The sequence below is a fragment of the Ahaetulla prasina genome, chromosome 2 (genome assembly GCF_028640845.1).
Source record: "Ahaetulla prasina isolate Xishuangbanna chromosome 2, ASM2864084v1, whole genome shotgun sequence".
Taxonomy (NCBI): Eukaryota; Metazoa; Chordata; class Lepidosauria; order Squamata; family Colubridae; genus Ahaetulla; species Ahaetulla prasina.
Genome location: NC_080540.1, coordinates 124374536 through 124388770, shown reverse-complemented (window position 1 = coordinate 124388770; position 14235 = coordinate 124374536). Strand labels below are relative to the sequence as shown.

General features: G+C 38.6%; 1 protein-coding gene across 5 annotated transcripts in view; it reads right to left on the bottom strand.

Moving 5' to 3' along the window:
* The window catches only part of B3GNTL1 (UDP-GlcNAc:betaGal beta-1,3-N-acetylglucosaminyltransferase like 1), a 191340-nt gene that overhangs the window by 27438 nt on the left and 149667 nt on the right, over nucleotides 1–14235 (bottom strand). For 4 of the 5 annotated variants that reach the window (XM_058168482.1, XM_058168481.1, XM_058168480.1 and 1 more), the window contains 2 exons: nucleotides 2915–2983; nucleotides 1110–1184 (listed from right to left, as the gene is read on the bottom strand). In XM_058168482.1, the coding sequence (XP_058024465.1) occupies nucleotides 1110–1184; nucleotides 2915–2983 (144 nt within the window). The remainder of the gene's footprint in view (nucleotides 1–1109; nucleotides 1185–2914; nucleotides 2984–14235) is intronic. The other variant, XM_058168483.1, reaches the window with a different exon arrangement.

Here is a 14235-nt window from a genome sequence, read left to right as displayed (position 1 = left end):
ATACTCCAAAAAATACAGTATTAACCTGCATTCATTTATCTTTCTTTTTAGGTTTTAGCTGTCTGGCCATCCATGCACCCATCCATGCATGCATGCATGCATCTATCTAATCTTTCTCGCTCTTTCTCTGGAAGAGTCATTTTGATACTATCTATTGATCCCTGTCTATTGCCAGAGTTGATGAAATTATGCTTAAAAAATATATTTATCAATTATAGGTACAATATCCAGGAGTCAATGCTATATTTATTTATTTCTGTGGTCCTCCATCTCAACCAGTGTCTCTGGTTGTTTAGTGCTGAGGTGTAGTCCTTGGCTGGCCAGACTTTGTACTGATTTTGCCTGTTAATGAATCAAGCCCTATTTTCAGGTTCCAAATAGAAGAATAGCTTAGATAAAGCAAAAAAGATTACTGTCTCTAACATACATGCAAAAAAATAACAGAAGTGTTACTAGTTAAATAAACAATTGAAAAGAAAATTGGGATACCATGTGCTTGATTAAAGAGACTGAATAACCATTTCCAATTTTGATTCAACAAAAAGAAACCACACAGGTTAAATCACACTCTTAGTCCATGCTTACACTGACTTGGATGTCTTATTTTTTTAGCATCTTTAATATATGTAGAAACTTGACACATCTCTTCACAAGATAAGGGACTTATTAAAATAAGCTTGATGCTTTTAATAAACTAAAGAGCAAGAGCTACTAAGGTAGGAAAGTACCAGTAAATCTAGAAAGAACGAACTTTGCTAAAGTGAGCACCAGATACCTTGAAACTACCTTGAAAATATATAACAAATGATCAGAATTCTTAATATATGCAGTTTTATATAAATAATTACACAATTACAAACATTAAAACTGTGTATTTTGACTTCAGTAAGCACAATTCTAAGCTAAGGCTGTGGGTGGGTCAAATCACCAAGAAGAACTGTGAATATGTGGCCATCCCCAAATCAGTCCATATTTTGGTCCTTTCCTTAAAAACCTCCTGCTCTAATTTTGGATAAAGAAAGGCATGATTGCAATAATCATTTAAAATATACTTTCGTACTATGGCAAAAATTGTAGATTTCACATACTTGACTCAAAGTTGTACTTACCAATTTCACACAAATAATTAAAGGTGGGGAAGCTTCTTTGAAGTGAAAAATTGGAATTCTGGGTTTGGAAGTTTCCTGAACAGAGATCAGTACATTTCCTGGTCAGTTTGATGTACTATAGCTGTCCCTTTGAGTTTATTACAATGAAAAGCATAGTTTCTGAAATAGTTCTGTGGTTGCCAGTTTTCCTTTATACTACTTCCTTGTTAGCATGTGGTTAACCAAATCTCCTTTTTTCCACTCATGGCTTGTGCATCATTATCCTGTTGCAAAATACCTAGTTTTGGAAATTCCACTGTGGGGTATGCATTTGCATACTTGATCAATGCATGGCCTGGATGCAGAAGGTGATCCTTTTCCCCATTTTGTCTTTAGAAAAGACAATTGAAAGGAAGAGATCCTTCTCTTCCTGTAATATTGTCTCCTAACTGCCTAAGGTTAGGAGGCTGGCTTCCAAGGAGAAATTGCCTTCCTTCACAATATCTCTTGTAGAACTCCTTTCATTCCACTCTACATTATTTCTCAAATCAAATGACAATCCAATTTTCTTTAATGTTGCTTTGGCCTCTGAATAGGATCATAAATCCTACACTCCTCCTGGAACAGAATTCAGACTTTAACATAATAACATAACATAACATAATAACAGAGTTAGAAGGGATCTTGGAGGTCTTCTAATCCAACCCCCTGCCAAGGCAGGAAACCTACACAATTTCAGACAAATGGCTATCCAACATTTTCTTAAAAATTTCCAGTGTTGGAGCATTCACAACTTCTGCAGGCAAGTTGTTCCACTTATTGATTGTTCTAACTGTCAGGAAATTTCTCCTTAGTTCTAAGTTGCTTCTCTCCTTGATTAGTTTCCACCCATTGCTTCTTGTTCTACCCTTAGGTGCTTTGGAGAATAGTTTAGTCTTGAGCATTTTTTTTTACTGATTATTTTTTTAGCATTGTAGAAGAAAGTGGAATTTACAATACCCAATTCCATTCTATTCTATTGTACAGTGTTTTATTTTCATACATAGATACTTTTTTAGGGGGTGGAGGAGGATAAAAAACATCAGGATGAAATTTTCAAGTAGGTGATGTTTTATTTGGAAACCTAAGTTTTATTTTTCATTTGTTCTGAAGATTCCTTTCTCTTCTGCTTTATTTACGTATGTTTAAGATGACTGTGGTTTATAAGAAGAATAAAGAGTGCCAGCTAGTGGCCAAAACCATTCTATGGTCAATTCATTTGATGCCATACCAAAATCAAAGGGTTTTTTGTGAACCCATGCAGTAAATTGCATTAAGCCAATTGTTAACCTCAAGACAATTTTATATTACCAAGATGAACCATTTATAAAATATAAAACATACAAAATAGGGCATAAAAACATGCTGTACAAAATGTAGTGTAGAATGTATCTGACATCTGGAAATTTTCTGAATCTGCCTCACTTTTGGAGTTTCTAGGATTAAGAATTACTATTCAATCAAAAACAAGTTTCCACTCTATTGTATATTTCTATATTTCCTGATTTGAGTCCAGATTTTGGATCCCAAGGGACAGCTTACAAATACATAAGGGGATCCATACAGCATTTAACAATATACTCTAATTTGCGTACTGGTATTTAATTTCAATTTATATAAAAAATGTATATCTAAATGAAATATGTTTTCCATAAGGAATATGTTAACTCCTAATACATCTTTAATTCCAAAATATTAACAGTGTTGCAGCTCTGTGTACACTGTACTCACATAATGACAAAAACCATTTCACAAATAATAATAGCTAAACCAAAAAAATTACCAACCTTAGATTCTTCATATATATAAAATCCTTTAGTGATTTTATTTTTATCCACGTCACAAAATGCAGTCACCTAAAGGAGAGAGATAAACAAAAAGAAATGGTTCTGTTGCTCTATTGTTAAGGACATAACCTGTTGGTTGGACTATATACTATATACCGTATATACTCGAGTATAAGCCGACCCGAATATAAGCCGAGGCACCTAATTTTACCACAAAAAACTGGGAAAAACTATTGACTCGAGTATAAGCCGAGGGTGGGAAATGAGGCAGCTACTGGTCAATGTAAAAAATAAAGATAGAGCCAAGTAAAATAACATGAATATTTATTTGAACGAAAAACAATAAAAGTGCAAAAGGGGGAAGGAGGATTCCCAGCTCTAAACAAAGGGAAATCCCGGAATGCCAGCGCGAAAGGTGGTGCTCGCGTTCCTCCTCCCTTGCTCAAAAGCCCCAACATGATATTGGAATTGGATGCCATTATATACCTGCTGAGGGGATAATTTGAATAACTTGAAAGATATAAAAGCTCTAAACATATTTGTTTAAAAATCTAAAATCTATACTTAAAATAAATGAATATAAAGTAATAAAGTTCTTTAAAGTTGTAATTCACTTTGCTGCTGAAAAAGAAAGGAAGCTTAACACCTTAAATGGTATTTATTAACTGAAATATCATCAAATCAAATATATAATGAGGTATATTATAATGACCTTTGTTTTCAGAAAGAAGCATGATGGAAGTTTTTCAATAAAGGGGGAAATATAGAAAAAACTTAGTGTCATGCTCATATATCATCTTTACAGATGTTGTTAACACTATACTATGGCAGCATATGATGGTACAATGTTTCAATCAATTTCAGGATGAAAAACTCATCAATGAGGAGGAGGAGTATAATTTATTAACCTTGTATGATATCAGTTTCTCAAGGACTCTAGAAGGACCCGAGGAAGAAATCTCTGCCCCCTCCCCACTTTCCTTTCCAACCCAGCCTTCCAAGGGGACCCGAGAGGAAGAAATCTCTGCCCCTCCCACTTTCCCTTTCCAACCCAGCCTTCCAAGGGGACCTTTGAGGGAGAAATCTCTGCCCCCTCCCCACTTTCCCTTTCCAAGGCAGCCTTCCAAGAGGACCTCTCGAAAAGAGCGAAAGCTTTCTCCTGGTCGTTTTACCACCACCATACCCTCCACGCCGGCCATCCTAGGCTGGGTTAGAAACAAGGAGGGGGAAGTTCAAGGACCACATCGATGGCACGAGCTCAGATTGCCGGCTGGGGATGATGGGCGCTGCAGTGCGATCTCGGGAGAGACTAGGGGGGAAGAAAGAATGACTGTTTCCCCACACCCTAGGATTGGGGAAAACATTGACCCCCCCCCTTAGTTGCGGGAGAAGGGTTGCGCTTCAAAGCGGTCGCCTCCATCCATCAATCCATCCTTCCTTCCTTCCTTCCTTCCATCCTTTTTTTTTTCCCAGCGAGCGGTGCGTGTGTGTGACATGCAAGCAAGACGTCTCACGGGGCATGTGAACTGGGTATGTCTAGTTTAGGGGTGACATGATAGGAACATTCCAATATCTCAGGGGCTGCCACAAAGAAGGGGGAATCAAACTATTCTCCAAAGCACCTGAGGGCAGGACAAGAAGCATGGGTGGAAACTAATCAAGGAGAGAAGCAACCTAGAACTAAGGAGAAATTTCCTGACAGTTAGAACAATTAACCAGTGGAACAACTTGCCTCCAGAAGTTGTGAATGCTCTAACACTGGAAGTTTTTAAGAAGATATTGGATAAGCATTTGAAGTGGTATAAGGTTTCCTGCGTAAGCAGGGGTTAGACTAGAAGACCTCCAAGGTCCCTTCCAACTCTATTATTCTGTTTTTTTGTTCTGTTTTCTTTCTAATCTATCTATCTATCTATCTATCTATCTATCTATCTATCTATCTATCTATCTATCTATCTATCTATCTAATTAGCTAGCTAGCTAGCTATCATTATCTCGCTTCAAAAGACAAAACCTAAACACGAAGTTGTAGCTGAATAGCCCTACATAATTTAGCTTTTTCCAAGCTGGTGATTTCCAAAGGCTTTGAAATGCGACTTTCCTCATCCTCTGCCAGGATAAGCTGATGTGCTCAGAAGGCTGGGAATGGTGGCATTTCCCTACATTTCTTGTGGGCAGAAGGTGGACCCCTATGTTTCCTTGAAAACACCTCCCAATATTTATTAGAGTGACTTCTCTCCCCAGAAGAAAGGTGCGAGCGCTGTTTAACAATCCCGTCAGCTAAATCCTATCGAGTCAAAGGGGCCAGTCAATGGGGCTAGGATGAATTCTGGGTCACCAGGGACCCTTTTTTTGTGCCCGTTCCCCAACCAGGGCGGGCCAAGCAGCCGCTCTTTTAGCGGCTCTGGAATGGATGTTGAGGTAACCCGAAGAGGCAGCCTCTTTTCAACTCCCCCGCCCCTTTTTTTTAAACGCGTCCTGCCGGGCGGCGACAGGGACGCGGACACCAAAAGCGGCGCCCCGTTCTTCTCCGCTTTTATTTTATTTTAGTATTCAATCGGCAGCAGAGGCTCGAGCCTTCTGGGGCGCCGGGAAAAGGAGCCGAGGAGCTGCAGCAACGTTGCAAGAGAGCCGAAAAGAGGGGTGGGGGGGGGAGAGAAGCAAAAAAGAAGAAGAAGCAGCAAGCTTTCCAGCATGTCGCTTTCACCGTTCGGCTGGACTGCGACCGGCTTGGCTCGGGTCCGCAGTAACTCCCGCCAGGCTGTGCCGAAGAAACCATTTAAAAGCCCGCCACTTTCTTCTCCTCCGTGCTTCAAGTTGGGCTTTTAAATGGTTTCTTCGCGGCACAGCCTGGCGGAGTTACTGCGACCCAGCAAGCCGGTCCCAGTCCAGCCGAACGGTGAAAGCGGAGCGGCGCTCGGCATGTCGCTTTCACCGTTCGGCTGGACTGCGACCGGCTTGGCTCGGGTCCGCAGTAACTCCCGCCAGGCTGTGCCGCGAAGAAACCATTTAAAAGCCCAACTTCTGAAGCACGGAGGGAGAAGAAAGAAAGCCCTGGCGGGGCTTTTAAATGGTTTCTTCGCGGCACAGCCTGGCGGAGTTACTGCGACCCAGCAAGCCGGTCCCAGTCCAGCCGAACGGTGAAAGCGGAGCGGCGCTCGGCATGTCGCTTTCACCGTTCGGCTGGACTGCGACCGGCTTGGCTCAGGTCCGCGCGGCGAACTGCTCAGCCTTGGGCAAATCCCGCCGGACGATCTCGCCGCCTCTTTGGCGTCTCCTGTGCGGGGTTCCCGAAGTACATCAAGACGTAGACTCGAGTATAAGCCGAGGGGGCGCTTTTCAGCACAAAAAACGTGCTGAAAAACTCGGCTTATACTCGAGTATATACGGTATATGCAATTTAGCAGGTGGACCACTTAATGCAGAGCTGTACTTTCCTTATTTTATTTGTTCAATTTATATAGCCGCTGTCAGCGCTTCTCATATATTGTATTTTGTGCGGGCTGTCTCATCATATGTCAGCTTGAGTAACATCATATGTCAACTTCTGTGAAGACCTATGTGTACCGACAAGGAACTTGCGAATATACAGTAACAACAAACCTTGATTCACACCTAAACTTAAGCAGCTACGTCATTCCAAAGAGGAAGCCTAGAGAAAAGGTGATAAAATGCTGTACAATCAGGCCAGAAATGTACTAACAAGGGAGATCAGAGCAGCAAAAAGAAGCTACTCTGAAAAGCTAAAGAATCAGTTTTCAGCAAATGAACCAGCAAACATGTGGAAAACTCTTAAAAATATCACCGGCTATGGCAAACCTCCTTCCCAGGCTGAAGGTAATCAACAACTGGCAGATAACCTGAATGAGTTTTACTGCAGGTTTGAAAGGAAACTACAGCCACCTATCTCCACAACCCCCATCTCAGACACACCAAAACAGCCAAGCCTCTTACAACTGACCCCATCCCACTGGGTTCACAACCCCTAGTGATCACAGAAAAGGAAGTGCAGGACCTATTTCACAGACAAAAGCCAGGAAAAGCTCCAGGCCCAGACAAGATAACTCCTTCTTGCTTAAAAATCTGTGCTGACCAATTGGCCCAAATCTTCACCCATATCTTCAATAAATCACTAGAAATGTGCTATGTTCCTTCTTGCTTCAAATGCTCTATCATCATCCCAGTGCCAAAGAAGCCCACCATCAAGGAACTGAATGACTACAGACCAGTTGCTTTAACATCTCTAGTCATGAAAACCTTTGAAAGGCTATGCTTTCCTACTTGAAAACCATCATGGATCAGTTGTTAGACCCCTTTCAATTTGCATACCGAGCAAATAAGATCAACAGATGATGCTGTTAATATGGCTCTGTACTACATCCTACAACATCTTGAATCTCCAAAGACCTATGCAAGGGTCCTCTTTGTAGTCTTTAGTTCAGCATTCAATACCATCATTCCAGACACTCTTCTAACTAAGCTAAACCCGCTAAAGGTACCTGAACACACTTGTAAGTGGATCACAAGCTTCCTAACAAACAGGAAGCAGCAGGTGAAGCTAAGCAGGATCACATCAAATACCTGTACAATTAGCACAGGAGCCCACCAAGGCTGTGTGTTCTCCCCACTTCTCTTCTCTCTGTATACCAATGACTGCATCTCCAACGAGCCATCTGTTAAACTACTGAAGTTCGCAGATGACACAACAGTGATCGGTCTCATTCGAGACAATGACGAATCCACATATAGACGAGAGGTCGAACGACTAGCCTTCTGGTGCGACTGAAACAATCTGGAACTGGACACACTCAAAACCATAGAAATGGTGGTAGACTTTAGGAAAAACCCTTCCATACTTCCACCTTTCACAATACTAGACAACACAGTATCAACCGTAGAAACCTTCAAATTTCTAGGTTCTATCATATCGCAAGATCTAAAGTGGACAGCTAACATCAAAAACATGGGCCTCTGGTGGCTCAACAGACTAATGCAGTCTGTTATTAACAGCAGCTGCTTGCAATTACTGCAGGTTCAAGTCCCACCAGGCCCAAGGTTGACTCAGCCTTCCATCCTTTATAAGGTAGGTAAAATGAGGACCCAGATTGTTGGGGGCAATAAGTTGACTTTGTATATAATATACAAATGGATGAAGACTATTGCTTGACATAGTGTAAGCCGCCCTGAGTCTTCAGAGAAGGGCGGGATATAAATGCAAATTAAAAAAAACATCATCAAAAAAGGACAACAAAGAATGTTCTTTCTGCGCCAGCTCAGAAAGCTCAAACTGCCCAAGGAGCTGCTGATCCAGTTCTACAGAGGAATTACTGAGTCTGTCATTTGCACCTCTACAACTGCCTGGTTTGGTTCTGCAACCCAACAAGAAAGACAAAGACTTCAGAGAATAATTAGAACTGCAGAAAAAATAAATGCGACCAACCTGCCTTCCATTGAGGACCTGTATACTGCACGAATCAAGAAGAGGGCCGTGAAAATATTTACAGATCCCTCACATCCTGGACATAAACTGTTTCAACTCCTACCCTCAAAACCACGCTATAGAGCACTGAACAACTAGACACAAGAATAGTTTTTTCCCGATGGCCATCACACTGCTAACAAATAATTCCCTCAACACTGTCAAACTATTTACTAAATCTGCACTACTATTAATCTTCTCATCGTTCCCATCACCAATCTCTTTCCATTTATGACTGTGACTGTAACTTTGTTGCTGGTAATCCTTTATATTGATATTGATTGTTCCTGATTGCTTATTTGCACCCTAGGATTATCATTAAGTGTTGTATCATTAAGTGTTAAATTTGTACCCTATGACCATCATTTGTGTGGTAAATGTACCTTGATGAAGGTATCTTTTCTTAAATGTACACTGAGAGCATATGCACCAAGACAAATTCCTTGTGTGTCCAATCACACTTGGCCAATAAAAAATTCTATTCTATTCTATTCTCTTCTCTTCTCTTCTCTTCTATACAGCTTAAAATAGTAACAAATATAAGTAATTATATTATAACAGCAAAAAGCCATTAAAACAATTAAAACCATAGTGTAGAACAAAGTATCACACCTGACACAATTGGATATATGTATAGTCCTCATTTAGTGGCCAAAACTGGGACTGATAAGTTGGTCATTAAATGAAGCAATTAATAAGTGAAATCAAAACCATGCTTATGATCTTACTTCAGCTCTCCTTTGCTTTATAGATCTGTGAAGGTCATAAATGCAAGGATTGGTTATAAAGTTATTTTTTCATCAATGTTGTAATTCCAAACAATCAACAACAAAGGCAGTTGCTAAATGAGGACCCCACACACACACACCCCACACATATCTTATGGGACTTGAAATCAGTTTTAGCTGTTATCTACATTTTCATTTAATTTACAAAATGAACATTACAACAAAAATTGCAAAATATGTGATTAATATAATAATATAGATGTGATATGATAATGATATATATATATAATATAATGCGATATCAAAATATACAGTATGAAGAGAGAGAGAGAGAGAGACACAACAGTGATCGGTCTCATTCGAGACAATGACGAATCCACATATAGACGAGAGGTCGAACGACTAGCCTTCTGGTGCGACTGAAACAATCTGGAACTGGACACACTCAAAACCATAGAAATGGTGGTAGACTTTAGGAAAACCCTTCCATACTTCCACCTTTCACAATACTAGACAACACAGTATCAACCGTAGAAACCTTCAAATTTCTAGGTTCTATCATATCGCAAGATCTAAAGTGGACAGCTAACATCAAAAACATGGGCCTCTGGTGGCTCAACAGACTAATGCAGTCTGTTATTAACAGCAGCTGCTTGCAATTACTGCAGGTTCAAGTCCCACCAGGCCCAAGGTTGACTCAGCCTTCCATCCTTTATAAGGTAGGTAAAATGAGGACCCAGATTGTTGGGGGCAATAAGTTGACTTTGTATATAATATACAAATGGATGAAGACTATTGCTTGACATAGTGTAAGCCGCCCTGAGTCTTCAGAGAAGGGCGGGATATAAATGCAAATTAAAAAAAACATCATCAAAAAAGGACAACAAAGAATGTTCTTTCTGCGCCAGCTCAGAAAGCTCAAACTGCCCAAGGAGCTGCTGATCCAGTTCTACAGAGGAATTACTGAGTCTGTCATTTGCACCTCTACAACTGCCTGGTTTGGTTCTGCAACCCAACAAGAAAGACAAAGACTTCAGAGAATAATTAGAACTGCAGAAAAAATAAATGCGACCAACCTGCCTTCCATTGAGGACCTGTATACTGCAGAATCAAGAAGAGGGCCGTGAAAATATTTACAGATCCCTCACATCCTGGATATAAACTGTTTCAACTCCTACCCTCAAAACCACGCTATAGAGCACTGAACAACTAGACACAAGAATAGTTTTTTCCCGATGGCCATCACACTGCTAACAAATAATTCCCTCAACACTGTCAAACTATTTACTAAATCTGCACTACTATTAATCTTCTCATCGTTCCCATCACCAATCTCTTTCCATTTATGACTGTGACTGTAACTTTGTTGCTGGTAATCCTTTATATTGATATTGATTGTTCCTGATTGCTTATTTGCACCCTAGGATTATCATTAAGTGTTGTATCATTAAGTGTTAAATTTGTACCCTATGACCATCATTTGTGTGGTAAATGTACCTTGATGAAGGTATCTTTTCTTAAATGTACACTGAGAGCATATGCACCAAGACAAATTCCTTGTGTGTCCAATCACACTTGGCCAATAAAAAATTCTATTCTATTCTATTCTCTTCTCTTCTCTTCTCTTCTATACAGCTTAAAATAGTAACAAATATAAGTAATTATATTATAACAGCAAAAAGCCATTAAAACAATTAAAACCATAGTGTAGAACAAAGTATCACACCTGACACAATTGGATATATGTATAGTCCTCATTTAGTGGCCAAAACTGGGACTGATAAGTTGGTCATTAAATGAAGCAATTAATAAGTGAAATCAAAACCATGCTTATGATCTTACTTCAGCTCTCCTTTGCTTTATAGATCTGTGAAGGTCATAAATGCAAGGATTGGTTATAAAGTTATTTTTTCATCAATGTTGTAATTCCAAACAATCAACAACAAAGGCAGTTGCTAAATGAGGACCCCACACACACACACCCCACACATATCTTATGGGACTTGAAATCAGTTTTAGCTGTTATCTACATTTTCATTTAATTTACAAAATGAACATTACAACAAAAATTGCAAAATATGTGATTAATATAATAATATAGATGTGATATGATAATGATATATATATATAATATAATGCGATATCAAAATATACAGTATGAAGAGAGAGAGAGAGAGAGAGACAGAACAAAGAGGATAAAGACAACATGGATTTTATTATTAGAAATGCTACATGTCTATTTTGAAGGTTTTTCTTACTTCAAATCACTCAAAGTACTGAAGAAACTGATTAATAGTTCAGATACCATTACAGCAACAACAAATAATCTCAGATACTTTCTATACTAACATATATCCACATGGATGGTCCTCACCTTTATTTTTTGTACCATCATTGTTCATGTTTTAATGAAATAATAAAAAAGTAGAAGTGGTATGCATCCAAAACCAGGAAACAAAGGTGTGCCTAATTGTTTATGCAATCAGAAGTCTGGTCTTCTAGGACACTCTTATGAACTACTTACCTTAGAATATCACTACTAAACTCATTTTTATAATTTGCAATTAACAATTTTTTAAACTTCTCCCCAGTAACAGGCCCTTGTGCCTGCATTTATATGATTTACATAAAATACCTCACCAAACAAAGTCTTAAATATGTACAAAATGCCCATAAATTATTATTTTTATTAGAGATACTAGTAAGGAAAATACAAACTATCATATATTTTATCCTTTAAAAATAAATAGTCTTTGTATTGAAGGGAAAATAGTGCAATTTTTGCTATATTAATACAGTCTCCTTATGCTCATTACATGACATGGTAACTCAGTATTTAGCATCACCTTCTTGATTATGTTTCCCAGCAGCAAAATGTTTTAGATTGGAATATAATTGGAGGGCTCTTGAATCATGGAAGAGTTTCTTCTGGAACTACAAGGCCATCATCTACTGATCACTTTCTCAGAAATGTATTATGAATCTGACCACTTGTACAGATTTCCAAGGTCAAAGGAGCGTGTGTCTTCAATAAAGAACTTTGGGCAATGGAAACTCATCCTCCTTGCATTGAACAACCCTCTTAAATTTATGGCAAGTTCTGTCTTAGTGGATTGAATAAGATATCAAGAAATAAGGAGTAGAACGAAAGAATGAAGGAAAAGTGCTAATTTCTGCACGTACCCAGCCCATATCATTGAGATATACAAGCCAAAAAGATTCCAAAATAACAGGACAAATAATTCTAATGATGCAAATGTAACAACAACCCTTTGATGTCTCTGTTCTGCCTCAATGCAATTGACATTGGAGATGCACTTCAAGTAGATCTTGCACACAGTCATATTCTGAAATTTTGTCAGGACAATAAGCACAAATAAGAGAACCCAAACTACAAAGGAAGGAATTCTTTCTTTTGCTTTATCATAGAAAAGCAAGAAAGAACCAATCACGTTTTTTTAAAAACGTTATTTTTAAGGCTAAAATATTTGAAATCATTATGTCAGCATTATATTAAGGAATATGATGATGCTTTGTTTTGCAAGGGCAATTTCCTGAATTTCCACATTTTTAAATATCACTCCTCCTTCCCCTTTTCAAATGAAGTACAATAAAATATGGGCATATACATGAGACTGTTTGCATAAGTGTATGTATTTCAACATGTAACTTAAATAGGTGAATGGTGATAGAACAGCAACTTTCCTGACATATTTTATGATATTTGAACCAGAATAGCTTATATTTATTATTTCTTTAAACTCAAAACTTTAACTATTTAGTTGCGTAAGATTTTCTGGACAGAAAATTGTACAAAGTTGCACATTTTCACATGTGATTGTGGCGGTACCATTTTGTTCAACTGAAGGATAGGATTTTTCTTTCTTTTTTTCTTTTCTCATTAAAATTGCTTTTGCAACTTGAATGGCAGAATGAAGTCATAAAAGTAACTCTAACATTCATGATACTGAACCTGCATAGACCAGCATAAAGAAAGCAGACCTTTAAGCATCCCATAAAAGATTGGTTTTCTACAGCTGCAAGCTCAAAATGAATTGGATGCTTTTTTAAAACAAAAACGGTCTGTTCGGCTTCAGTCTTGCAGAAATACTACAACCATCCTCTGTCAATCCCGTGAATTTGAAAAAAAAAGAAAAGATACAGTTAGGAACCAGGTTTCTTAAAACTATTCAGAATGGCAACCATAACAGAATGGCTGTTGTTCCAATAGGGTGGTCCTTGAAATGTTATCAACTTTCTAAAAAATAGATTCCTAAATCTTGTCCTAACATTTGAGAAGAAAACATGTAACTCAATGAGTCAGAAACTGCTGTTTTCCAGAGTACCAAAAACAATAGCACATAACCCCTCTCGCATATATGATGGATTTTAGTAGACAAACCTTTTCAATTGACTCCTTACTGTACATATACGTTTACATGTAATGTGGGAACTATTCTGGAATCCTCTGGGAAAGCTTGTGCAGGCTTGGATAAATCTTAGAAAAGAGAAGGTCTTTTTCTCAGGTATCTGAGAGTAGGGTCTGTCAAAGCACTGGGCTATTCACTCAGAACTATGGGAGAAACTTATGCAAAATTCCTATTGGAGAACCAGAATAAGACCAACTGAAAGCAGGAAATTTGTAAAAGGAAGGAAGGGAAAGAAGAAAGGAGAAGAGTGGAAGAGATTATGAAAATACAAATACAAATATAGAAATACTTGTTCAGCAAATACATATGCATAATACTCATTTACCCTTTCAAAAAACAAATCCCTTTAAATCTAGGAATTTAAACCTAAACTCCTTGGATTTTGCTTTCAGAAAATTACAGGGAGGAGTCATTTAGAACATCAAATTCAACACCCTACTAAGTGTAGCAATCTGAATTAAAGCATCTCTTGTAGATAGCTGCACAGCTTTCTATGAAAACATCCAGTGAAGACAATCCTTCATCTTCCTAGATGACTGCTAGCTGCCAGCAGTTTGGCAATTTGATTCTCACTGACTCAAGTTTGATTCAGCCTTCCATCTTTCCGAGGTCGGTAAAACCCAGATTGTTGGGGGCAAGATGCTGATTCTGTAAAACCACTTAGAGGGGGCTGTAAAGCACTGTGAA